We start from the raw sequence: 27,667 nt of genomic DNA on the forward strand, positions 1-27,667 counted from the left end.
GCTTAATGGCTTCCCTGAACTTCCCTTCACCCCAAAGTCAGCTTACTAGGAATGAATACATTTTATTGATAAGCTCAAAAGGACCTTTATCTCATTTACTGCTGGGTGACCCAAGTCTCAAGGCCTGCAGGATGTGTAGGAGATAATCATTAATTCTACAAGACTTTAACTGCCTTATATCTGAGGCACATCTTCCTTTTGGGCTAATCAATACGGGTTTTAGCAATTAGCAGAGGAAGCTAGAGACTCAGGGCCCCTTCCTTGCTGGGAACTGCAAAGCAGATGTCAAAGGTCATAAAACCACCCTTTTGACTACACATGAAAAGTGGAAGAAAAGACTATTGCTTTAATTTATTATTACTAAGTAGTGGGACATTGTTTCAGGAATATATGAAAAGCCTCTCTATTATTTAAACATTAAAAATGTACTTTCAAATTTAACACCCACGAATATATAAGGTGACATTAAAATGAATATACCAGATTGAACTTTCCTGCCATAACACGTTACTTTAATCCTTCAAATAATTCAAATAATACTTCATTACATCTGTTTTACTTTGACGTCTCCTAAGGAAAAGGTTGGCTTTATTACACATACTGGTCATAAAATATAATTCCAGTGGCAATTCCAAGTGAACAAATAATAAATCACAGTTGTCTAATCTAGTAATGTAAATGGATGTAGTCTTTTACAAGCAATGCACTCAATGTGTAAATATTGAAAAATATCCTTTGGCTTAGGGCTGCTCAATTAATCTTATTTTAATCGCGATTGCGATTATGGCTTTCAACGATTACGAAAACAACGTAATCGAAATAAAACGATTATTTTTTAATTATTATTACTTTTTCTTATAATTTTTTTCTTTTTGGTTTTTCAGTTGAATTATACTTAAAGTTCAGGGTAATCAACTGTTAAAAACATACTGTTAAAAAAAAAAAACTCCAATAAATGGATGTTTTCAAAGTCAATTAATAATCGCAATTACAATTATTGACCCAAATAATCGAGATTATGATTTGTCCCATAATCGAGCAGCCACAGTAGGGCTGCTCGATTATGGGAAAAATCATAATTACATTCTTACATCAATCTCTCCCCGTTTTTTAACAGCTCTGCTACAACAACAGTAAATAATGAATGGCCTACACTTTCTCCGATATATCTTAATTCAATATTATAACAAACTTATATGGTGCAACCTGTTCTAAAAAGATATAGTATAACACCCACACTTGGTTTGAACCTAGCTGCATCTGGCAAAAAAATGTACTAAGTTTAATTATGAATGCTTACATCCGTTTGCATCACTAACATATTTGAATAATTATGATAGTGATGCAAACACTCAGTCATGCTGCTCTACATGAGTCTGTTTTATTTTTATTTCTGTACTTCTGTTAAACTTCATCATGTGAAGCCTCTTCTCCTTCAGGCCCGCAACGTGAAACACGAGGCATAATCGCTTTGTACGGCAACACAGCGCCTTCATTTCGTCTGATGTATGCTTAATAGAGCTCTTTACTAATGAGTAGCTTCCTCTGCTCATCTGAGATCACTTTTGGTACCAGGTCCTTTTCTCTGTATTGCTTTCCATTGCCGATAGTACAGTGTGGGCGGGATTCTCAGCTGATCGTCGTAGCAACACAGCATGAAACTGTTGGGGAATACAATTAATATTCAAATAAAAACCCTTGAGGGAAAAAGTCCTGCAGGGATGATGGCACTCATTAGCCTGTGTGGATTCTGAGGCAGCAGGGAGTGCAATTACATTAAAGATGCTATGAATTGTGCCACAGGTCCTTTTGTGGTTTATGTAATCTCCATAGCAACAACAGAGACATTTGAGATGCACAAATGTCAGACATCTGAGGGTGGCAGTGATGGTTGGTCCTAACTTTTACAGAAAACGTTTGTATCTGTCTACATGATTTTATATTTTACGTTTGAATGTTTTGTTTTAGGGTGTGTTAATGGTCGGGCCTCCCGGGACAGGGAAGACGATGTTAGCCAAAGCTGTGGCCACAGAATGTGGGACTACTTTCTTCAATGTGTCCTCCTCCACACTCACCTCAAAATACAGGGGCGAGTCAGAAAAACTTGTGCGTCTTCTGTTTGAAATGGTAAGTCTATATACACTGTGTAAATGGTTTGTTTAGCACAAACCTAACAACCACAGTGAGGATTTGAATATTTTGTCATGTTTCTGGAAAAAAATAATACTATTTTATTTTCTTAGGCCCGGTTTTATGCACCAACAACCATCTTTATAGATGAGATTGACTCAATCTGTGGCCGAAGAGGAACCTCTGATGAACATGAAGCCAGCCGCAGGGTCAAATCAGAAGTCCTGGTTCAGATGGATGGTGAGTGGAATAGAAAGGGAGAAAGTGAAGCTATAAATAGGTTTATAATGGTTTTCTTTCAAGGAAAATAAATACTTTTTAACAAAATTGAAATGCACAAATTGCGAAATTATTCTGCGCTCCAGGTCAAACTTAAAAAAGGTTTTAAAAAAGGCTTACATTTAACCGTGAAGAGCTCTCGCAATTAGCACATTTTAATATAAAAAAGAACAGAATAGTGCTCGATATTAAACTAAAAACAAATTCAGTAATGCATCCTAGATAGATTTAAAGATCGTTTGACATGAATGGGACAGTAATTAGCAGTTTGATTCTGATGTTTTTTTGGGGACCAGGCGTGGGTGGAGCTATGGATAACGATGACCCCTCGAAAATGGTGATGGTCCTCGCCGCCACCAACTTCCCCTGGGACATCGACGAGGCGTTGCGACGGCGGCTGGAGAAGCGGATCTACATCTCTCTGCCCACAGGTGACCTCTGCTCCCACAGACTGACCTCAGAACTGTAGTAGCATTATCAAGGCTACAAACAACCATCCTAATATCCTATTAATGTTGTTTTTGTGTAGCTGTGGGTCGTGTTGAGCTTCTAAAGATCAACCTGAGGGAGGTGGATGTGACTGATGACGTGGATCTGGACCTCATTGCTGAAAAGATTGAGGGCTACTCTGGAGCGGACATCACCAACGTCTGCAGGTGTGTTTGCAGATTTTATTCATATGGTGGGGTGTTCTTTATAGTAAGACAGTTTTTCTTAAATTATATATTTTTTAAATGTGTCGCCTTTCTCCGCCTGGATTTCTTCCAATTCAAAGCCCTTTTGCTGAAAATGATTTCTCATAGTTACTTTAGTTGAACACGTCTCTTGAACACCTGTCCTTGGGTCCTTTCTACCGAAGCTATGCTCGGAATGACAGGCATTTTATGTTGCCGAAGTCTTTTCTGCTCATCTCAGGCTAGCGATGTTTTGTTGCTTGTTGCTTAGTGATCACGGCCTAGTCTCCATCCATTTTAATTGAGCATCAACAGTATAAAATATACATTTACATAAAAAGAGAAAGGCAAAAGCACAAAGTTAAGCTTTTTTTCAACAAACATACCCCACCTCAACCAGGGGGAAAAAAATATCAAACTGAATCAAAGCACACATAAAGGAGGAAGACATAGAAAAGGAAAAGAAAGAAAACTAAACAAATAAGTCATGATGAAAAATAATAACAATCGGGTTCAGATATCTGACCTGTTGTGCCTAATATCAATATGTCTATAGTAAACAGAAAAGGTATCCACATTTTATCCAGGTTCTATTAAGAAGCTGTAAGGGAGAACCTACGTTTTTCCAGCTTTACAACTCTTCAAGAAGGGAAGTTTATTTTAGGTAGCATACTTATAAAACAAAAAGTGTTACATTTGTTTGATCACCCGGCTCCTCTCTGCTCCTGTCTTTTGCTCAGGGATGCGTCCATGATGGCAATGCGTCGTCGAATCCAAGGCCTGACCCCCGAGGAGATCCGAGCTCTGTCCAAAGACGAGCTGCAGATGCCCGTGACCATGGAGGACTTCACCCTCACTCTCAAGAAGATCTCAAAGTCTGTCTCTGCTGCCGACCTGGAGAAATACGTTACCTGGATGTCTGAGTTTGGGTCAGTATAGAGAACGGTGGCGCGTAGACACAGATCAACCAGAGCCTCGAAAAGGAGGACTTTGAAAATGAAGAAAGCATTGAAGACGAGGCACTACTGTATGGGAACCGGGAGGCCCATGAGGGATGAAGATTATATAGAGGGCTCAGACTGCAGAAGACTGGTGCCTTTGAGAGAACATGATGAGAGCTTTCGGTGGCTTCATTCCTGCCTTTCCACATACTCTCCCCTCATTGTAGTAATGACAGAACTGTCTGTACAGAGACTATCAATCGCCCAGCTGCTGACTAACTGAAGTGACCTGAGCAAGAAAGGGGAATCTTTTAATGTCAATAAGTAGCTTAATTCACACAGGTAGACCAGGGAACGGTACTTACATGTTGGGCCTTGTGCAAGAACCTAAATCTAATTCTCTCTAAATCAACCGACAAACTTTGCTCGTAAATTGCATGTTTCAACCTGACGACTGAAAACTTTTTACACTTATGTGAGGCGTGTGTCATTTCAATAATCAACATAGTTTAAATGTCTGAATGAGTTCTGACCTGTTCTGCTCGATTTGATCGGCAATATTTATTAAAAAAACACAACCTACCAAACACAAGTTGTAGTAGTGATATCATCCTGTAATAATTAGACAATCTTACAACAAATTAAACAACAGAGGGTGTTTGCTGGGAAAGCAACCTAAACAAAATTGAAAAATGGTTAGGTTGCCATGCCAAAAAATGCCCATAAAACCTTCAAAAGCCATTGACAGGCCATGATGTAGTTGATTATCATTTAGATTTTACCATTATAATTCGGACTTTCTGGCAAATGCAACAAGTTTTCTTGAATCACATTTTAGTTGCCACATCTGGTAGTACCTGCAATTCTTGTACGAGGCCTTTCTTTTTTTTTTAGGAACAGTAGCACTTTTAATGTACTTCCTTCAGGGGTCCATGTTCTTACTACTGACTGAACACACTTGAAGAACCACAAAGTCTTTGTTGTAAAGTGTCTGTGTATGTGTTTGTGTTTTGTTTTAATTTTTAATAAATAAAATAAACTTGCCTTGCCTTAATATTTGTTTAAAATTGTAGTTCTGTTGATCGACAAATGCAGTCAAGCTTAAAGAAGATGGCTGCTTGACTCCTGGATTGTTTTTTAAATCTCGCCTAAAAACACACCTACTGAATGGTTCCTGTTTTGGAATGTGTTGACTTTCAAACTAAGAATTAACTCAGACAACTTTAACTCAGCGTGAGCAAGACATCTGATTACACATGGAAACATTGTGACAGGGTTAAAAGCTTAGGAGAAACTTATAAATAAATGAATTGGGACTATTTTGTCAAACTATTGCAATATCGTTGATACATTAAACCCATGACGAGAGCTAAGACATAAATGCTTGCACAATAATAGATTTTTACAGTATGATCTGTATTTTCACCATTGGAGTATTTTAGAGATTTGCTTACTTGTTTTAGCAGAAACACTGTTTACCCTTTACCTTTCCTCATTAATGTCATTGATAAGATTTGGTGAGATGCTCTCTTCCCTATTTTGCTTTTGTTTTTTGTTCCTTACGAAGCACTCAAACACTCCTACATTTCTTTTCTAGGTCAGCAGAAGTGCATCTGACATTTGAAATGTCTTTCGACTGTCTATTTCTTTTTCAAATGTGGGACAGATTGTAGACAGAACTCTTCTATGATCAAATTGTTGACCCCTCTTGGCTGATTGTTATTTGTTAAATCTAAAACAGATATAACTGCAGGCTTTATTGGCAAGTACTCTTTGTTTCCAATTACTTTGCAACAAATGCACTCCCTTGAATTATAAGGCGGTTATAAATGATTGGTGAGCGAAAAAGAATAATAAAACAAAACATTTAAGGAAGGAAGCAAAAAAGTATTTTACAAAATATTTGTGGCACAGTCCCATAATCGTTTTGTCCTTATGTTTGCTGGTGTCCTGTTTGCTAATGAAGGAGTTGTAGGATGTGAAGACTCACTCGTTAATCGTTTTTAGACTTGTTTTTCCTCATTCAGGGCAGCATTACACAACATAATAAAGCAAGAATGTATCTCTGTTGAGGAACTTCAAAATGTTTCTCCAAACGGCTTTGGATGGGTGTTGATTCAGCTTAATTTAGGAGACTGTAGTTTGTGACTGTTGAACTGTATTGCATTATACAGAGAGGCTGTTATCCTCTACAATATGATGGCTTTGGTCATTCATCTAATAGGGTGGATACATTTCACAGAATTCCTCGAACCATGTTTTCTGTTCTCCAGACATCATTTCGGGTGTTCATGGTTAATACAATCTCCATGACAAGGGAGCCCCCCCCCCCCCCCCCCACAAGTCTCTGGAAGACCACAAGATGGTGGACAAGGACCCTAAATGGGAAAGAGGTGCAGTGCAGTGCTGGATTGTTTGTTTTACTGATTTTTATAGATGATTGATATGTTTTAAACGTGTAACCCTTGGGCCTAAGAGACCAAGATAGGTTAAGAATTGAGGGGAGATTGATTGATTATTCTAATGGAAATCCCCAACTTAATGTTGCACTTAAGGTGGCCAAGTTTAAAGTATACAAAGGTGGGCCTTTCTTTCTGCTTTTATTTTGTGATTAATTCAATCTGTATGTACTGTGATCACTTTATTATGTGGAGACCTGCATACTGAAAGCTACATTCTTAGTAATACAAGTGTTTGCTTGTAAAACATGATGCAATCAACCAAATAAAGGAAGGGGAACAAGATGACCAACACTAGTCTTAATGTTAGTGAGTGAGTCATCAATATAGTCTTGAGTTTATACATTTCTAATAAGCCATCAGCAAAATTGTGTTAGTTAGTCAGTTAAATGTTTCATATCCTTATTAAATATCCTTAATAAAATATGCCTATAATAAACAATTGATCCATTCATGTGGAATAATAGTGGAGGAACTAACTACACTATTTACCTCTAACAAGTAATAGTGCTGAAAGTAGCATGAAATACCCAACTAAAGTACAAATTACTCCGGATACTTAAGTAAATGTACTTAGTAACTTTCCACCAATGCTACTCTCACACATAAGAGGTGGAAGAATACTCAGATCTTGTACTTAAGTAAAGGTAGAAGTATCAGAGTGAAGGAATACTCTGCATTCAAAATGTTATGCCAGTAAAAGTACGTGTATAAGCATCAACATGTACAAAAAGTAAAAGTACTCATTGTGTAGATTGACCCATTTCAGAAATATATGTATTATATGTTTTGTATATAATTATTGATGCATTATGTGTTTATCACAGATGGTAAAGGTGCAGCTAGATTGAATTACTTAGTATAATTGTTTATATTTCCCATTATTTTTCAAAATCTGCAAAAAACTTAAGGTATTTAATAAATGTAGTAGAGTAAAATAGCACAATCTACCTCTGAATTGTAGTGGGATAGAAGTACAAAGTAGCAAAACATTGACATACTCAAGTAAAGTAGTTCAAGCTCCTCAAATTGTACTTAAGTGCAGTACTTGAGTAAATGTACTTAGTTACTTTACACCACTGCACATAATACATTGGCAAGCCCTTATGAAGCGTTAAGAATACATTTATAGGACATATTATAATTTCCGTGTACTTGCAATAATCGATGCTACCATTAAATATGTCTCCCTTGAATTAGAGATCAATGATCTCAATGGGACCTACCTGGTTAAATAAAGGTTTGAAATGAAAATACGCCATAAATCTCCTTCACTGTGCTGCTGCTGCTGCTGCGCGTGTCCGTGACGCTGTGTCTGCATCAGCGCACGGTTGCAACGCGACACTTCAGAGACGGTTTTCCTCCGTTATTTTATCACAGTGGGTCTACCGTACGCGCCACAATGGAGACTAAACCGGTCATCACCTGCCTTAAAACCCTCCTCGTCGTTTACTCCTTCGTGTTTTGGGTACGTAGCCTTTTCCTTTTTCTATAATATCCCACCGTTATGTGTTGTTTTTTGTGTGCGTGATGAAGGGGTGGACAGTGGCAGCATCATCGACGGATTCATGCTGTGGTGTGAATGTAGCGCTAAATGGAAACCCCTTAATCTTAATGTAGCGTCTAAAATGTGGGTTTTATCGTTTTTTTATTATGTAACTTGTGTTCATACATATTTTGGCTGCGGTCGGTGCAGCATATAGCACACATAGCATCATGGTTGTTGTCTTTAGCGCGGAAGAGGATGTTAACATCAACGCAACGATTTAACTCTGTGTGATGAGACCGACGCTATGGGCCTTGTCTGTTTCATAAGGCCCCTTTAAAGACAATTTTCTCACGCACATTATTGGGGTCGTTGCTATAGATTCTTAAAGGGACCACCTTGCACCCTAAACATATATTCTACCAGACAATGTGTTATTCCTATAGGAGCACTTAGAAAAGGCTCAAACGTGCCTTGATGGTGCATAAAACACAAACACTTGATGGAAGAAGAAGCCAATCATATCCTTTACCTAGGAAACAGTATCAATACCACAGTGTAAAAATACTCTATTACAAAGTCTTTTAAAATGTTATTGAAGTAATAAGTATGCTACACAATTTGCCTATCAATAGCTAAATGTAGCTATAGTGTCAAAAGTAAAAGTACTTATTTTGCAGAAAGCCCCCCTGTGAGTTCATATTCTTTTTGTGATGACGATTGTTAAGATGTAAGCAGCATTTTCATGTTTTTGATAATAACATATATTTGGATATTTGAATGCATAATCCTGAATTTCCCCAAAGGTCCATCTCATCTCATCTCATAATATATGGTTATGGATTTATAAGTAGACATTTAATAACCTAAATCTACAAAGAAACTAGTTACAGTCCAGGCAAAACGGTATTTTAACCATGGAATGTAATTTAAATACAATAGTAAATACTGCATTTAACACAGTACAAATACTTTAATTTAAATGCTCAGGTAATGTTGAGATTATTACCATTTCTTTTTTTGTTGGCCCTAAACATTGAGGCTGTACTTTGTGGTTGCATTTTACAATACAACATTGTACTAAAGGTAACTTAGAGTTATTTTTCAATTATCCGTGAATCTACCACAATATTGTTTGGTTTAAGATTAGAAAATAGTGTCAAAATGGCCATCACAATCTTCCTAAGTGTTAAATAACATCAAGAAATGTGTGTTTTTTGTCCAGTTAAATAAAATGTGAGATAAGGACACAAGGTCAAAAGAAAACAAGAAAAGAAAATGCCCACAATGTAGAAGATTCATAAAGCATTGCTTGATAAAGGACTGAACTAATGGCCAGTTTTCCAATGTTTTGTCCACATAAGAAATAATTGGTACTTGCCAGCTCCCAATAATTATATTTTTCGACGAACAAACATCAATGTGAACAAAAGCCAAGGAACTTTTTTTCGAGATCTTGCAAATCCGAGATGACTCCCTCTCATTATCCTTTGTATGCTGTCTTTGTCCTGCACCTGTACCCAGCTGGGGTTGGACATGTGTACTGTCCACCTTCTTTGTGTGATATTTTGTCCACCTCATTTACATATTGAACAAAAAACACCAGACCCGCCCTACAATATCATGCAAAACATGGCACCACAAAAGCCTCTGGAGAATTTTTCACCAAGGCTTATTAAGCTGCAAAGCCTTGCTCTCATTGGAAATTGATAAAAATGCTGTATTCACAATGCTGAGCGAGCAGCATATAGCAACACTCGTTTGAAGAATAGGTTCTGCTCCTTTTTTCCCTTTTAATTAAGGCTCTTTGTTATTGAGTGTCCTCGGGATTTAAGCCAGAAAATCACTCCAGAAAGCATTTCTCAAAACCAATAAAGTTGGGATAAATCACTTTGAGGATTAACTTGAGAAGAGAAATAGTATTTTCTTATTCTCTGTTCGGTATTGAGTAGTTTGGATAAGTCTGTGTTTACATTTCAAATACCTGCCGAGTCTTCACGGATGATAAAGCAACAATAGTATCTTACACAACATACGACCAGAATACTCAGTGACTAACTCACAAGCAGCTTGATTAACTTAGTCATGTTTTGACCATAATTCTGTGTTAAGGCTGATTTGTGATAGCTGCCAGGCACAGCGAAGGGTAGGATCATCTAATGAGAACATGTGGAAGAGATTTATCTGGCCCTAATGCGTTTAGGACCTGAAGAGTACTTTCTTTGCTTTCCGAAACTGACCCCTAACATTGCAAAAGGAAATCAATGTGGTAACGCAGATGCTGAAGCCTTTTCATTTCTGTCTTCACAAATGCTTAAACCTTTTCGAACACAGAAATAAAAAGGCTGAAAGGAAGTGCTGTGCTGTTATGTATCTCCCTGCATATGTCTGTGTCACTGATATTAACTTTTATATTTAGTCAGGATTGGAGTGTCTCTTTGTGCTCCATTACATCTACAACATCAGGTTTCAGATGTCTAAAGAGCAGAAGTGTCCATAGCTTAGTGGCCGTCTGCACCCCCGACGGCTGCAGCAATGGAGAGGTCCAGTGGGGGGAGCATGCCTTCAATGTCCAGTCTCGGTTTCGCTGTCATCAGCTTGTCTTGACGACTAATGCCTCAGTTAGAGTATTTACATTGTCATACTTTGAGCACAGGACAGTTCAATGCAGAGCAGGTGGTAGAGTGCCATGTCCTCGCCAGCATATTTTGTCATCGCACCTTCTGTTGCTTTATTAGGGCCTGCGGGGGACAAGGAGGAGGAAGGAGGGGTGACCTGTTTCAAACTGTGCTGTAACCAGGGTGGCCGGCCTGGCATTGAATTTCAAACAAAACATGCATGGAGGCGAGGAGGAGGAGGAGAAAGGGGGTCTGAGGCTGTTTAGGATTCAGCAGCACACATGAGGTCTTGATGACTTGTTGGTTGGACTTATTTCCCCGATGGCTTCAAATTGAACACTTTAGCAATGACAAGACGATCCTTTATTTGTATGCTTACGGGGTGAGGCATTTTGATGCTCATGATGTAGGCCATAAACTGTTAGTACATCGTCATCTGGAGGACTGTTCCCTGAAATGACAGTCTGCTCTGGCTGCCAAGATCGCTGTTGGTAGACACTGTAGAAGACATTACCGACCAATCAAATCATCAGCATGCAGACATGTAGTTCTGCTGGAAAGTAGCCCACGAATAAAAGGGTCCTTTCATGAGAGCAGCAATGATTAGTCAATGAATCAGTAAGGACATTCACAGGAACATTTATTGACAGCTATTTTGATTATAAATTGGTCATTTTCTGAGCAAATAAGCCAAACATTTTCGCTCATTCAAGCTGCTCAAATGTGAGAATGATGTGTTGCTTTTCTTTGTCATATGTGATAGTCATTTGAATATCTTTGGATTTTTTAACTGTTAGTTGGATAAAAAAAGATGTCACCATGGGTTATCAACAATAGATCAGATGATACATGTATAATATATTGCTCATTGTGAAGTAGGGCTGCACGATTTTGGGAAAAAATCGAATTGTGGTTTTTCTGACAAAGATTGCGATTCGATTTCCGATATTGGTTTTTAAGCGACCCGACGGAAGTTTATTGTAAAATGCGGCCATATCTCCCGCTAGCAAGGTCCAACATGCTCCAGTCTCTAGCACCCCCGCAGCCCGAGCTACGAGTGAAAGAACTAAACTTACATGAAACTTCAAGTCAAGCTTCAGTTTAAGATTCACCCTGTAATAGATGTAACACATGTGATGGAGCATTACTAACCTGACTCAGATGGTTTGTTTCACCAAACGATCTAGGAAAGCTCCATTGGAAGCCATTTGGAAAGGGCAGGCACTTTCAAAAATACTTGGCAGGTGATTGGATCAATCTGTCTATCACCTTCTATCATGGGCCACTTCTGATTGGTTAACAATGGCTGTACATGTGGAGCACAGCACTTCTGATTGGTGTGGATGACTGACACACAAGAAGACCAAAACAAAGAAACAAAAAATGTAAAAAATAAAATAAAAAATGTTATAAAAAAAAATGTTAAAAAAATGGTAGGCTTTGCGATTTGATAATCGTATCATTTAAAATCGCGATTTCGATTTTAACTTTATTAATCGTTCAGCCCTATTGTGAAGTTCCCACAGATAATTATCACCCACCTCTACAGTTGCTCTTATCCCTACAGTGTTTTATTTCAGAGTTTTGGTTTTATAACCTTTTGTTCAGCCTACTGTGAGCCACCTGATCTGCAACCTAACTGTGGACAGATTAAGGTGGTGACTAACTGGAGAACCACAAAATATTATTGTTTTATTTTAGTATTTGAGACTCAAACCGAGCTAAAATATTGGACTTCATTCACTGGATGTCCAGAAGCATGGCAGTGCTTAACCATGTCTGCTGGATTTGTTAATAGTGAACAGATTAGCTATACCAACTTTGTATGGTAATTAAAAGTCATTCATGTTTTTACAGCTGCCCCGAAGTGCCCATAACAAATGATATATAACTTAAAACAAATTAAATGTGTGATTTATTGTCAGTTAACCTGTAAAACCTTAAGAGAACACTTATGTTCTATCTTGTTTAATATATATAATATAGCTGAAGTGGGCATTTTAAACAAGTAGACAGAGCCTCACTCAAAAAACTAAAATGAGCTTTACTCTGCCGCAGAAAGAAAAGACACATAAGCCCAGAGAAAGCGTAAGCTACAGTAGAGGGAAGTGAGGGAACAACAGGATGGGGATCCAGATAAAGAGATTAGAATAACACTAAACAGACGACTCCAGAGACCATTTCAAATAGAAAGTCTACTGGCTCTCCGTTCTCACTGTGTGGTTCAGCTCATCACGATGTTCCACTGAGGATTTATCTAACTGCCCACAGCTCGTCAATAACACACATTTGTACAGGTTTTGATTATGTAATAGATACAGCTACATGTTCAAGTTATAAATAAAGACAGAATAACATAAGGAATATTGTGGGAAACCAACAACAATTGCCTATGATCACTTAACCACTTGGGTCTATTAGTAATTATTAAGGGGGTTTGACGGAATATTCATGTTTTCCAACTGTTGGTGGTATAAGAAAAGCAATTTGATTTGCATTTTTGGACAGTTTTTTGTCAACCTGTAGACCAAACGAGTGGTCGATAATGCCAATAAGTGTTAGTTGCAGCCTTAAACTACTGCGATTTCAAGATATAGTTTAGCCTAGGGCTGCTCAATTAATCATATTTTAATCGCAATTACGATTATGGCTCGCAACGATTACGAAAACAACGTAATCGAAATATAACGATTATTTTTTTATTATTATTATTACTTTTTTTTTTTTTTTTTTTTTTTATTGGTTTTTCAGTTGAGTTATACTGAAAGTTCAAGGTAATCAACTGTTGAAAACATACTGTTCAAACGTTTTTTCTCCAATAAATTAACGTTTTCAAAGTAAATGGATAATCGTTTTTAATAATCGTAATATCAATTATTGACCCAAATAATCGAGATTATGTTTTTTTGCCATAATCGAGCAGCCCTAGTTTAGCCTATGCCTACTTTAAGAGATGCCCATGTGTGTGTTTACTCTCTCTGTAATAATTTCACCTTTCGGATGAAACTTGTTGTTTGTGTGTCAAAGTGTTGATTTGTGTTGATGTTTGCATGACACACAATAAGCTCAGCCTTTGCACACAGTGACTTTTAGTAGTCATTCTCAAACCACTCTCACTGTGGTACGTTTTGAAATAACTCCTTATACCCTTGTTTAAACTGCACCCACTTCTAGAACAACACAGCGGTGAAAGGACAGACTGGTGATTCGTCACGGTGGAAAACCTTTGCCCGGTCATAATGGACACACCCTAGAAACAGGGCAAAGTGTAAATATTGTTCACACATTAACCAGCGGAGACTTGTTAAGGCTACAGTTAGAGCAGCCAAGTGTACGCATAGATATGTTTTATATTGTATACAAATCATGACTTTAAGCCTCGGAACATTCTTCCCTCATAGCTAAGAGGTAACATTTCCCCAAAGAGCATAACTGATGGAGCCACTGCTGTTTCAGTCATATTGGCTCATTTTCTGCTGAGAGCTAAAAAGCATTCTTCTCGTCAGTGTTGGAGGTTTTCGGGTGCACATTTTGTACCGCCTGCTCCCTCTTTAGTCAGAGGGCCTGGCAGCAGGACGGCGAACAGCCTCCTCCTCTTGGAAAGCAGGGAGGTCAGCGTGATGAGTTGGCCCTCGCGCCCAGTCAGATCATCAGCAGCCGTTCCACACCCCGCTCTCTTCCCAATAAGACATACCCAGCTGAGCCACACAGCGCTTCAGCTGCCTCGTACAACACCCTCTTTTATCCGCAGCCTTCATTTGAAATGCTAAGATAGGCGCAACAGGAGGAAGCGTCTCGCCTCGGATCAAAGAGCTCCTTTGATATGTCCCTTTGCTTCTTTTTTCTTTCTGTGTGTGTGCAGGCATATTCATAAAGAAGGTGATTGCTTTCCCGCACGGCAGATACATTTGTGTCTTCTGTCTGCCGTCTCCTCCTCCTAACTCTAATTGCTCAGTTTTTTTTGTTACACCTTGATCATCTTCCCCTCCCCCCCCCCCTCTTTGCCACGGCTGCTATAAACCCAGCCTTTTGTAATCTCTAACCGAAGTGCACACATAAAGGCCTGCTTCCTGCTTTCATTCTGTTTCCTGTGCTCTCTCTTTCCACATCCATCTCTCCAACCGTCGGCCTCCAGATAACAGGAGCCATCCTGCTGGCAGTGGGAGTATGGGGGAAGTTGATGCTGGGCCCGTACATCTCTCTGATAGCCGACAACTCCACCAACGCCCCGTACGTCCTCATCGGCACCGGCACCGTCATCGTCGTTTTTGGCCTGTTCGGATGCTTCGCCACCTGCAGAGGAAGCCCATGGATGCTGAAGCTGGTGAGAGGCTGTGAGAGGAAGGGTGGGGTGTGATATTTCAAGAAGAGATGCTGGCTAATTCAGGTCACATGATAAAGGGAGTAATGGTTGACCTCTATTCTGTGGAGAGGGATCAGAAAGTCAATATATGCTGCAGGGCACTTTGTTCGGTTAATGGTGGTCAAGTGAGTGCGTTACAGTTAATGTGCGAGTGTGCAGGGATAGGCAAATGATACTCTAAGGCAGAGGGCTTTCATGCAAACTATGCAAATCTCCCTCACCCTCCCTTTCTCTCTGCAGTATGCCATGTTCCTGTCCCTCGTCTTCCTCGCTGAGTTAGTGGCCGGGATTTCTGGATTTGTTTTTCGCCATGAGGTCAGCATGCAACCCACCATGTAACAACAAGTCTAACACTAAGGCTGTATGAAGCGCTCTTATGACATGTGATATTGTTTGCGTGCTGCAGATAAAGGGAACCTTCCACAGGACATACACTGACGCCGTGCTGAACTACAACGCTGAGGATGAGGCGAGCCGTGCTGTTGATAACTTGCAGCACAGGGTAAGTCACCGTGAACGTCACCCCCGATCATCAAGGAGAAACAGCTTAGACATGCATCAGCTGCAGACCAAAACACATCCCTGAATCTTAAAAGTTTGTAATTTAAGGATAACACCTGCAACTCCATCTTTGTCTTGTTGTCAACAAATCTCCAAATAGACAAAATCAAAAAATGATGTCTGTACTATAGAGCTCTATTGTTTTTCAGGGGGAGAAAAGTATAATCTAATCTATAAAAGAAATCACTAAATGTCGGACTATTAATAAAGTTCTCAAATAAATACCCTTTATTATTAGAGTATATTATTATTTACTCATTTTTATTAGAGCTTGCTAAAAAATCTAAAGTGCTCAGCTCCTGTAGGAAAGTATATCCTTTTTTTCTATTATGACAGACTAGTGGAGTCGGAAACAATTCAGAGACAGACTGACAAGTGATTTGTTTTGGTCTTCACTTGGAATATTTTGACAGTAAGAAAAATATAGAGCCTTTTCATTTTAGTCCCGGAGTTTGATTTCAATGGTCTCTTATTTTCTGTGTATTTATAGCTGCGTTGCTGTGGTGTGTATAACTACACCAGTTGGTTTGGCAGTGTGTATTACCCCTCCAACGGCATTCCTGCCAGCTGCTGCTTCAACGCCTCCGACTGCAACCCGGATGAACTCCGCAACACAACTCTGGCCCCCAGCAAGGTCTACCAGCAGGTCAGTATGCCATGTATTTTCTGCTAGCTACTTTATGAATCCCAGCAGTCAGAAGGTGGCTGCATTTATCTGACAGGCCCTCATTCACCTTTCCAAACCTCCCTCTTCCATACACTAACAACTGGCTCAGATTGTATCCCAGATATCCATGTTTCCTCTAATTTGCACACGTCCCTTCACCCTCTGCAAACTAACATGCCGCCTGTCTTTCAGGGCTGCTACGAGCTGGTCACTTCATTCATGGAAACCAACATGGCCATTATCGCAGGGGTGACGTTTGGGATTGCCTTCTCACAGGTAACGGTTTGAATAAAACGCTGGTTTTGCATGTGATGATGTGCAGATAAAAGGTGTCACGTGTGGTGTTTTGGCATCCATAAATAATCATTGTAATTCAATTTGAATTAGTATTGCTCAGAAGATGAACAGACACATCTTATATCCCCTTTGACGACTGCCAGCTTTGCCTTGACAGGAAATTCTGAATTGTTTCAGAGCAAACAAAGAGAACATTTTCAATAGACCTTTTTCACGGAAGATATTTTGACATGTGGGAAAGCACAGGTGTAGATAATAAAATGAAAGATGGTTGAAATTGTTCAGCTGCTTCAGCTGCAGGATCCTGGTCATTAATGTTATTACTAACACCTGTGTTTTTACTTTTATGACAAATCCAAATTGCTTATGTGAAAAATGACATTTCTAGAATATATATTTGTTTTTATCAATGATTTGTTTTGAAAAAATGCACAGGCTCTTATACTTCTTCTTGTTTTTCCTAATATGTGTAACAATGGTGGATGGAGGAAGGAGAATAGTAGCACCATTGTTCTTGCAATAAAACTCAGATGTCAAAGATAAAAATAATGAAAGACTGAACATAAAGTAAACGAAAATCCTTCTCTGTCTGTGTTTCAGCTGATTGGCATGTTGCTGGCCTGCTGTCTGTCCAGGATCATCACAGCCAATCAGTATGAGATGGTTTAGCTGATGTGACGTGACAGGTGAGAACCATTTACATCCAGTATACACATACACATTTACAGTTAAAGCTGCTGTGATCAATATATATATATGTTTCAGTCTCACTGCTCTCACTAGCTTAAGCAGCCATGCCCCCTCCCTGTATGCTTCCTGCCCGGCTCCAAAAAGCAGATTAACAAAGATAGCAACTAGCTGGTTAATATAGTGGAGCATTTAGCCGCTAAAGAGCCAGATATCGGGAGTTGCAGGGACCAAATCATAAACCAAATGAAAGTTAGTATTTGATATTTATCATGTGCTCAGAAATACAACTCTCAAATAAATACAAATACTAATTTCTGCTTGCTGCAAGTGTAAACAGGCACATTTTGCTGATGTTTTCCCCATTAACATGATGGCAGCCAGGTGAAGTGTGTTTTTGCTGCCCTCCAGTGGCCATAGAATCATGACTGCTGGTTTAACAGATATACAAGTACCTTACTTTTCGTTGTTGTCTTTTCAGGGAGATGAAGAGACAAAGAGCCTTGACGCGTGACGAGAGTAAATTCCCGAAACACTATCACGCGTCCGGGTTGGACTTTGCCTCCCTCCGTCTTTCTCTGCCTGTGATCTTAATCTAGTATCTTAATGTATCTTACTGTAAAGCACCATTCCTCAACTCACTGTTGTTGCATCAAAGCGTTCTTTACCACACATCCCACCGCTGCTTGATGTAGAAGTTGCTCATTAGCACATATCTAGGATCAGTACATCCCACAACAAGCAGGTAGATCCGAGTTGGCGCGTTGTTGGTCTCAGATCGGCGTTTTGGGTTAAAGTGATTTTATTCTCAGTTGACGGCAGCATGCTCCACCGACCGTCTTCAGGGAACCACTGCACATCTTTGTACAGAATGACATTACTAAAGCTTGAAAGTAATACTTTAATAGATATGTTTAGTTTTGCATTTGACTTTGCTATTGCTCTCCATTGTATATTCCTATAGCTGTGACATTTTGTGATCTGGTCATGTGTACGTACGGAGGAGGGTATTTTAGGTGTATATGGAAAATTAGGAAACTGAGAAATGAGAGGAAAGGAAGAATTGTATAAACGTGATTTTAACTGTAAGATGAGGCGCAATGATCAATTAAGGCTTTAATGTCAAACTCACACAGTAACTTCGAGTATTGCTTAACTTTGCCCTACTTTACCGCTCCTACATACACTTATGATACTTCATGTAAGTCAATTTGTTTTGGAGGCGTTAAGGAATGTATTTGTCGAATGATGGTCACACCAAAAAGTGATGTTACACTATCTCTGACACTAAATGGTGATAACTTTTTAGGGACAACAGTAAACACTTCTGTCTTCTTTAAGGCATTTGTAGTGTTGCACCCAGATACAAATGTACAGAGACTGTGAAAAAGAAAGAAGAGAATTTGAGCGATAAATCCTGCCAACTTTTACAACTGAACGTGTGACAGCAACAAGCACTAAATGTAAAGCAGACTGACTCCTTATTAGTGTGTCAGTACTTATATTTCCCGGTTAATGTAAAAGTAACTGACTACATATCAAATTGTCAAGATTTTTGCCTTAAAGAGCAACTTACCACCCAATGAAAATCTTGGTTTTTTGCGACCTCCAATGATTACATTTCCCACCTTGTTGCAGTGACAAGGATGTTAGGCTGAAACAAAACACACATTTTGGATGTTGGAGACCTTTTCAACCAGATCAGTAAAACAGATTTCCAGCCTGTTAGGGTCATATCAGATCTTATCCATTTGTTTCTCCCGGTGGAATATAATAACCAGCTGTGTGTTACAGTGAGAGAAGTCGACATTAGAGACTTGCAGGACTACAACAGTGCTCATCTAGTTTTTACAGTATTCTACGTAGTGCATAGACATGCCATCATCATCACCACCACCACCTGTAGATATTTATTGGAAATGTACTTTATATAATGTAATGTTTCTCATTCTAATATGCTAATCTGTATCAATGTTGTGTCACAGTTTTGATTCCGCACTTTGTGCTGTTAATCTGTATTTGTTTAATAGGAAACTCGCACTGGAAAAATAATTGTGGCCAATGTTTTGTTGAGAGTAACGTGCAACATGTAGGTGTTTCAATTTAGCTGTGTATTTATATAGTTTGGTTGGCATTAAGTTTACAGTTTCACCAAGTGTTTTTTTTATCTCTCTTTCAGGTGTGTGTGTGTGTGTGTGTGTGTGTGTGTGTGTGTGTGTGTGTGTGTGTGTGTGTGTGTGTGTGTGTGTGTGTGTGTGTGTATCTGATTTTTGTTTCTTTACTTAACAGTCTCCTTAACCTTGACTGTGTGATTTCCTCGTGTGTATGAGTGTGAGAGAGAGATTGTCAATTTTTGTGGATCCTGTTGTATTTAACTTTGGTCAGTATTTTGTTGTGGCTTTTCAATCCTTATTGCTTTTAAAGCTGTACATTTATTTAGTGAATGTATGTTTTCCAACACTATGAATTAACATTTCCTTTTTTCCTTCCCCATACTGATATTTTCCTGTAAATACTTAATTGTAATACCATCCTGCTTACACATGGGGTCACCAGACGCTCAAAAAGAATTGCACCATGCTGTCTACAATTGACTAAGTCACCATCAGTGGTCTTATTATCAATAAATATACAGAATAACAACTGTGTTAACGTTGATTTATTTGTGCTACGATTAAGACAGCTTTGTACATGTGCAGTGTTAAACAGCTGTTGTATTACATGTCTTTACCAAAGTTATACTATAGGACACTTCAAATGTTTTCAGAAATCTGTGAGCTGATTTATTTGCCATATATATTTTTTACTGAATTTATTAGCTGTAGTTTTTCATTTTGACAATAATAAAGGGTATAATGTGAGCTATTTCCAAATTATATATTTAGCTGCAGGATTAGTGTCAAAAGAGGTCGGGTCAAAGGTTAAGTCATGTCCAGAGTGTGTGGATAAATATACAGGATGTGTGGGTGGGTGGGTGCTCTAATCAATTTGAGTGGGACTTTAGAAACATGGGATTTAAAGATCAAGAAATAGACCGCTAGGTTTGTCAATGAGATGCCCGGTAACAGAGCACCAGGTGCAGTGAATCGTTTCGTGTCGGCATATGTCTGTGTGGCAGTTTGCCTCTTCTCAATGGAGACAACAAAACGTACCTTTTAAAACTAGTCACCTGGTTGACCTTGGGTTGTTGGTATAGCTCATTTGCCCTTCCTTAACTACAAACAACTATAATAATAACACATATTTTAGATTCAAAATTAAAGTAAACAGACATTTTGTTGTATATTGTCTTTATTGTAATTCTACAATTAAATGTTGCACTGCTTCTCAGTGTTTTTACATTAAAACCATTTTATTTATTTTTAAAGCAGTAACAAAAACAGTTGTAGCAGAGCTGAATAGAAAAGGCATGGGGAAAAAATAAAAGTACCAGTTTGCAGATGATAATCTATATACTTTTGCCCAATTGGCAACAAAAAAACAATTAACCCAGTGTTCTTATCCAGACTTTTTGTAAATGAATAAAACTATTTATACCCTCACACAATTGTGAGAAAACACACAACAAACAATGGATGCTTGGAGAAATCAGGCAAACTTCAAATGTATTGAGGATTTATAAAAGAACTAAATAGCATTGAGCAGCTCTTACACATTCTAGGGCAACTAAAGATAATCTGCACAGCGTACGACACCCTTGGTCGGGGATAAGACATGTTTACTGTTATAGGTAAGAACCGGTAAGAGCAGGACTGAAGCTCTGGGGATCCCTCTTCTAGGAGGGACTGACATGCAATAGATGTGGTGACAGATTATCTGGGTTACTGTGAGTTGAGAGAGACAGATTGACAACTTGATAAACTGAGATACAGACAACAAATCAGACTTCCAGTTCTTGGCAACGAGAAGTGAAGACGCAGCAATGTCCTCTGCTCTAATGCTGCCTGTTTGAAAAGATAGGTAAGTTTTATACACCATAAAAGAAAGACAAATCAATATGATGTATTTCATGCAATAACGTAACTGTTTTTATTATTTTTCTGTATAAATGTTTTTGTTAAATTTGATAATGTGGATTATGTAGATAGACGACAAGTTAAATTGTATATTTCTTCTGTTGATATGTGTTTATTTGTATTCAAGTCCAATGGCTACTCGAAAAAAACAATTTCGAAATGTGGGATCAATAAAGAAAATCTAATATAAATAACTAATTAAAATATGAAACATTTTAAAGACATATCTTGTTATATTAAGGTCATTGCTTAATTTATATTCACAAGAGGAGGAACATTTTAATTATTTTTAACATTAAGTGATTATTCTTCTAAACTTCCCGAGGCTAGTTTACATGACATCACTGAGTACCATCTTTGTCCATGTGGTGGCGCTTGGGTATTAGCGGAAAACGGAGCTGTTTGGAGAGGGGAGGAAAACAGCATGTGTGGTGAGAGGAAGCACCACACACACCATGCACACACGTCACTCACACACACACACACACACACACACACACGCACACACACACACACACGCACACACACACACACACACACACACACACACACACAGTCTGTCTACGTCCGTCTGCTGGTTCTCCTGCGCTGCTGCGGGCTTCATGGGAAACAAGGCCGGAAAACAGCAGTGTGCAGGCGGCTTATGAGAGGCTGTTACTCGGGCAGAGATCGCGCTAACTGGGCTCGCTCCGATCTCGTTACGCAAATTACCGGCAGAGCGGCGTGACAGTGGGTCCGCTAATGGAGCGTGCGTGCCGCTGGCTTCCGCGCACAACACCCCCCCCCTCCCCCCCACCAACCCTCCCCCCCATATGCCTCCGCCTCCCGAATACACTTAATGGGTTATAGGCTGGAGGGAGGCATCCACCGGGGAAGCGCTATTACTCACACAGACACACGCACACACGCACGGAAGAGCGCACCGACACGTTCAAGTGCAGCCAGTCTAATGATGGAGGAAAGGCTGGGTGCAATCACTGCGTTTTTAACCATAGACATGTAAGATGTTTACCACTTCCTTTCTGACTCTCAGCGTGTAATCTTGAAACAAATTCCCAATAACAACATACTGAAACAGGTGACATTGCTTCATACTGCACAAACAGAGGTTCCCAATTGTTTTTCAGCCAAGGACCTACAACATAGAGAGAATACTAATGACCCCATCATCTATGTCCATTGGGAAATTGGCTATTATTTACACTTCTATTATATTAGTTATGTTATGTTTAAGAACAACATATGAGAAATGTTGGCTATATGAAAGATATAAGAAATGTTTCAAAAATATGTGCACAATTTTAACAGAATACCCGTAAAACAACACAGTTTTTGTAAGGAACACTGTACGCAAACATTATATCCGTCAAATCAAGAGAGAAAGTAGCTGACACACACACACACACACACACACACGCACACGCACACGCACACACACACACACAAGAAAGTGTGCTGTGAAGTGTTTCATTCTTGGTGCATATAGGCTCAATATGGATTCTGATCATGGTATTACAAATACTATACCATTTGCTAGATAAGGTGATCTATGAACAATTTAAGATTTGAAAATGTAAAAAAAGAAAATGTGTTGAACATTTGATATGATAATAAATAATATATCTAGAAACTGTTCAGGACCTCCTGGCAGCAAGCCACATACCCTCTTTTAAAATCACCGCTTTAAAATGTCTAACCTATATTATAAAATAAATATATAATATAAATTGTTTTCAAGTATCTCCTTAGAAAACGTTGTCTCTGGCTCATTGGGTTCAGTATGATGGAAATGTGATTTCAAATGCCTATTTGAACAGACAAAAAATCTTATTAAACCTATGATTACATTGCTGCTTTAATATGATCTTATTATGAATTTCATTTCCTCTTTTCAAGCACATACTCCTCTCTTCTAATCCACAGTGATAACCTCATTTACTTCCTTATAAAGCAGTAGGCCCGTCCCGCTCCACACGACTGTTTGTGATGTGAGGCATTGCTGTTGTTGGGTAATTGCTGTTGCTGCGTTGCCTCCAGCTTCCCTGCTGAACTTAAGAAACCATGCCTCACACTTTTCAGTAACATGCAGTTGTGATGACAAGTACTAGAGTTCCCACTCAAGCTGCCTTTTTTGTACAGCCCTGCACCCCCTCATGCCTCCACCTCCTCCTCCCTGTCTTTGAAGCCAGGGATGATGATGACACCCGCCGTAATCGGTGGATGCTCAGCGTCTGACATGACACACAATCGAGAAACCCTTCCGAACTGATCCGGGTTTCATTGTTGCATTCAAGCATAGTGCGCTTTCTGACAAGTGAAAAGGCCTTTTCACGGGAGAATAGAGGCAGGCAGTGAGGAGGGGCTGTGATTGACAGGCCTGTTGAGAGAGCAAAAAGCAGCTCCTGTTCTTATCTGATCTCCACTCAGCAGCCGTGCACTCTTGCTCTGCTGACCTGCTGTTTTCCCTCTAACTTGATCTGGGATCAGTTTATCTACAGAAGGGGGATAAGATTAGTCAGTTGGGGTTTTGTAGCTTTACTTCCAAGGCAGATCTGGGATTAAGGTGATGTGTGATAAATTACATGACTACATTTACTGAACTGCTGTATTTAAAAAATACAACACCAAGAAACTTTTTTTCCCACTTCTGTGCTGTTTTATACTTCTACTCCTCGATATTTTAGAGTACACATGTTGTACTTGTTACTGCATTTATGAGACAGCTTTACAGAGTAAGATTGAAGATACAATAAATATTGTATATTATATTCTGATTTTTTTGAGGATTAAACTAATCAAAGAGTATACAAATAGAAAAATCGGTTCCACCTTTACTTGATATGCAACATTAAGATTAAGCATCAGAAGGCTTATAATAACCCAATGATGCTGTATATAATAATGTCAGACTGAAAGGCATCCTTCTGTTTCATTTTAATTACTTTTTGATATGTTTGCAGTACTTCCATGCTTCCCTTTCAGTAACTTTTGAATACACTTTTACTTGTAATGGAGTTTTTTTACCAGGTTCGAGTCAAATGACTTGAACTGTAGTCAGAGTTGAGACACGTGGCTTTATGCTCAATTTAGTCAGAAAACAATTTACTTGTGCATTAAAACCAACGACTTGTGGCTTCACTTGGACTTAATCGTTTTAACTTGAAATTAGTTGATAGGCTACCTCCCCCCAAATCCAAAGATTTAAAAGTATTAAACGTTAATGCCATTCATTCCCAGCAAGACACCACTTAACTCCCCAAATCCATTTTTTTTTAACTAATCCCTTGCAGGAGAGAACCATGAAGACTAAAGTAACTGTACTGAGCGCCATTTGGGCAATTGATACCAAAGATAACTTTGCAAGAACTGTGAAATGGTCCACATTGAAGGAATTGTAGTATGCAGAATATGTGGTTGAAAATGTCACTGTGTCTTGTTCAGGACTCGAAACTCATCTTTAAGGCATGGTATTTGGGACTTAAGTGCAAAGACATGAAACTTACTCAAGACTTACAAAACAACAACTTGTTTCTATGGTTGATACTTTTAATAACGGATTTGAGTACCTCTTTCCCCACTGTAACTAAGCACAATTCTGTGGTACTTGTACTTTTCTTGTGTATTTCAATCTACTTTAAACTCTACTACATTTTGGAGTAAAACACTGTATTTTCACTTGACTGACTACATTTATTTTAAAGGTGACCTATCATGCAAAATGCACTTTTGTACGTCTTTTATACATGAATATGTGTCCCCAGTGTTCCAGGGAACTCACTAGGTGTCAGAAAACACAACCCTCTCTATTTTCCTCCATACCCAAATCTCTTAAAAAGGGGCTGCAACGGATCTGATACAGACTGATCCAGATTTGAACACTTCTATGGCGTCACAGAAGTGGCGCTACGGCTATTGGGCCAACTCCACCAATCAGGAGGAGACAGCCACGGAAATTGCCGTTCGAAAGCGCTGGAGATGCTGTAGTACATATGCCAGGCCTGTAGGTGGTGCTGTTCTCACAGAATCAGCCCATGCAAAGACAGTGTTAAATTGAGCGAAATGAGGAATGGCTAAAATGCATGATCTGTTTGGTATTTTGAAAAATAAAAAGTATAAATATGCCTTACATAGGTGGTCCTACACAATATTATTCAAATATAGCATGATAGGTCCACTTTAAAGCTGATTCCATATACTTTAGATAAGGATGCAAAATATCTAAACATATCAAAAAAAGAGACTCTGCCCTCATCTTTATAAAATACTCAAAACAAGCGTCACCTCAACCAACAACCCTGCTGTTTACATGTGTATCTATTTCTATACATATTTTAAGTTTTACCGCATTTGTATTTGCAGGGCATGGATTTGACTGGTAATTCATTTCATTTGCACATTAAAGAATACTCCACAACAGGCTTCAGGACAGGGAGTTGTGGTTTCAGCAGAAGAATAAAGCAAAAGAGACGGAAGTAGGATGGGACAGAGCTGGAGAGGCAGAAACTCAACAAGCAGGTTCAGCCATTCATGTTTGGAATTCTCTCCCTTCTTGCTGAGCAGCAATTTTTACCGAGTGATTCATCTAGAACAATCTTTGCAAATAGACATCTCCCATGAAGTATCAATCAGGTTATCCTCCCCTCCTTTCCCTTATAGCATTACTGTGAGCCTATCCCTTAAAGTCTTGCAAATCTATTTTAAATTTCGTTCTGTGAATCGGTGAGGCATGTTTTGATTGAGCAGACAGGTGGATTTATCTGTTTGTTGATGGCCACAAAGTGAAAAACATGTTTCCATAGTTTCAGTCTCACCAAAAGTGTTTTCAAAAGCTCAGGTTTCAAACTGAGCACTCCCGCAGTGCATGCACAGTATCCAGTGCTTAGAGTGGGCTATTTCTATTGCAGGGGTGGGAGTCCCCCCCTGTTTACCAGCAGTTCTATCACGAAGAGTAGTGGGGAAATCAGCTGTCCACCATCAATGCTGGAAATTGGCTGGCGCAACAGTTTGGGTTTAGGTGTAATCTGTAAAGCTTGTCAGTTCTGTAAATCTCTTACACTCAAGTTACCCTGAAGGGAAATAACCAGGACTGATATATTCCTGCAGGAAATCCTAATTTGGACTTGGTACTCAGTTAAGAGTGAACTTGCACTTTTATGACATTTTCAATCCCCAATTTAACACTTTAATTATGTCATAAGTGGAAATGTGCGACAAGGAGAAATATACTTTTTGGGAGAGGGGCATCCTTTATTCTCTCTATGTTGACCATATTTTCTCTTATATATGTGGAGAAGTCACTTAAAATGTGACAATTGGTGGAGAATAGGTTTACTAATCTACTGGACTACTAGGCTCCTTTAGTGCAGTTTTCAGACTTTTCTTTTCTTTCCACATTTATAATCTCATGACCCCTTGGTGATCCTTCGGGGGGGATCTGACCCTAAGGTTGGGAACCACTGGACTAAACTACCTATGTTTAAAACTACCTCACTGTAAATTGTAATAGTGCCCCTTACTTAAACAAAATAGTGACATCAACTGATATCTACATTATTTGTTAACTCAATACAATAAGTTAAAATTACTTTCTTGTGAGAGAAGTTATTTAACTCATCAGCTTGAAGTAACCGTTACTTTAAAGTACGAGTGAGCAGCTCTCTTTGAACACACGTGGGTGACTACGCATGCGCAGTTTGCCACAGAGACATCGTGGGTCATGGAACGAAGCGGGAAGAAATCATTGTCGAGAGTCTGAGGACATGAGAAGGTAAGTTTTAACCCAGTCTATGGTTTTAACAAACAATATTGTGCTACAGAGTTGGGAAGTTAGCCAAAATTATTCAGGGTTAGCTATCGTTATTTGTTGTAATGAGTCATCCTCTTTCGTCAGATGAACACCGACTTTTACCGTGTTTAAGTAAAAATCGTGGTAAGGCTATAAGGTAAGAGCTAACTTTAAAGCTAATAAAGTTAGCCCGTCATGTAGGCATATGGCGTGGAATTAATTCCGGTTAAATAAATGTATTTGAAGAAAACTTGTGTAAAAGCAAAAGCAGCATGTTCGTTAACGGTTGACACTGCAGCAACTGCTGCATTCCCTGTTAGCACACATTAGCCACTGCTGCACGTTCCTCTACCGCCATTTTAGGCGTTGCTATAGAGAACCGCAGTGACGCGTCCTAAAACCCGGAAGTAAGTTAGCATTTTTAGCACTTCCGGTTCGTTCCTCAAAAAGCAATGCATTTTTTCCATAGGGTTTTGGAAAATAGCTCGAAATAAGGTCTGTGGTTGACACAAATTTAAGAGATATCACGTTTTGTTCTACGACATTAAATACATCAGCAGTGACCCCACTGGTGATTTTTGAAGAGTTTACGTGTCTGAAAAACGATGGTTGTTACCGAGTGGCTGAATAGGACTACAGAAATTGTCGAGGCCGTTGTACGTCATTACGCGAAACACGTAAACACTCCCGCTAAATTTGTTTTC

The 27,667-nt window shown here is 39.1% G+C and overlaps 2 protein-coding genes across 2 annotated transcripts in view; both read left to right on the forward strand.

Annotated features, from left to right (window-relative positions):
• katnal1 (katanin p60 subunit A-like 1) overlaps positions 1 to 5,183 on the forward strand; it is a 10,368-nt gene extending 5,185 nt beyond the window's left edge. The window contains exons 7-11 of the mRNA XM_010786388.1: positions 1,969 to 2,127; positions 2,244 to 2,370; positions 2,706 to 2,840; positions 2,939 to 3,065; positions 3,824 to 5,183. Coding sequence (XP_010784690.1) covers positions 1,969 to 2,127; positions 2,244 to 2,370; positions 2,706 to 2,840; positions 2,939 to 3,065; positions 3,824 to 4,022 — 747 coding nt within the window. The 3' untranslated portion in view covers positions 4,023 to 5,183. The remainder of the gene's footprint in view (positions 1 to 1,968; positions 2,128 to 2,243; positions 2,371 to 2,705; positions 2,841 to 2,938; positions 3,066 to 3,823) is intronic.
• A 2,608-nt stretch (positions 5,184 to 7,791) lies between these two features.
• tspan7 (tetraspanin 7) lies at positions 7,792 to 19,805 on the forward strand. The gene is made up of 8 exons (XM_010786387.1): positions 7,792 to 7,951; positions 14,723 to 14,911; positions 15,191 to 15,265; positions 15,357 to 15,452; positions 16,002 to 16,157; positions 16,371 to 16,454; positions 17,076 to 17,161; positions 17,644 to 19,805. Exons 1-7 carry the CDS (start codon positions 7,886 to 7,888, stop codon positions 17,142 to 17,144), a joined length of 735 nt encoding a protein of 244 aa, XP_010784689.1. The 5' UTR covers positions 7,792 to 7,885; the 3' UTR covers positions 17,145 to 17,161; positions 17,644 to 19,805.
• The last annotated feature ends 7,862 nt before the right edge of the window (positions 19,806 to 27,667 follow it).

Source organism: Notothenia coriiceps, unplaced genomic scaffold (genome assembly GCF_000735185.1).
Source record: "Notothenia coriiceps isolate Sejong01 unplaced genomic scaffold, NC01 NC01_scaffold00029156, whole genome shotgun sequence".
NCBI lineage: Eukaryota > Metazoa > Chordata > Actinopteri > Perciformes > Nototheniidae > Notothenia > Notothenia coriiceps.

Coding starts and splice junctions, on each gene's coding strand:
- tspan7 (XM_010786387.1), top strand. CDS start 7,886: ATGGAGACTAAACCGGTCATCACCTGCCTTAAAACCCTCCTCGTCGTT. Junction 14,912..15,190: donor GCCCATGGATGCTGAAGCTG/GTGAGAGGCTGT, acceptor TTCTCTCTGCAG/TATGCCATGTTCCTGTCCCT. Junction 15,266..15,356: donor GATTTGTTTTTCGCCATGAG/GTCAGCATGCAA, acceptor TGCGTGCTGCAG/ATAAAGGGAACCTTCCACAG.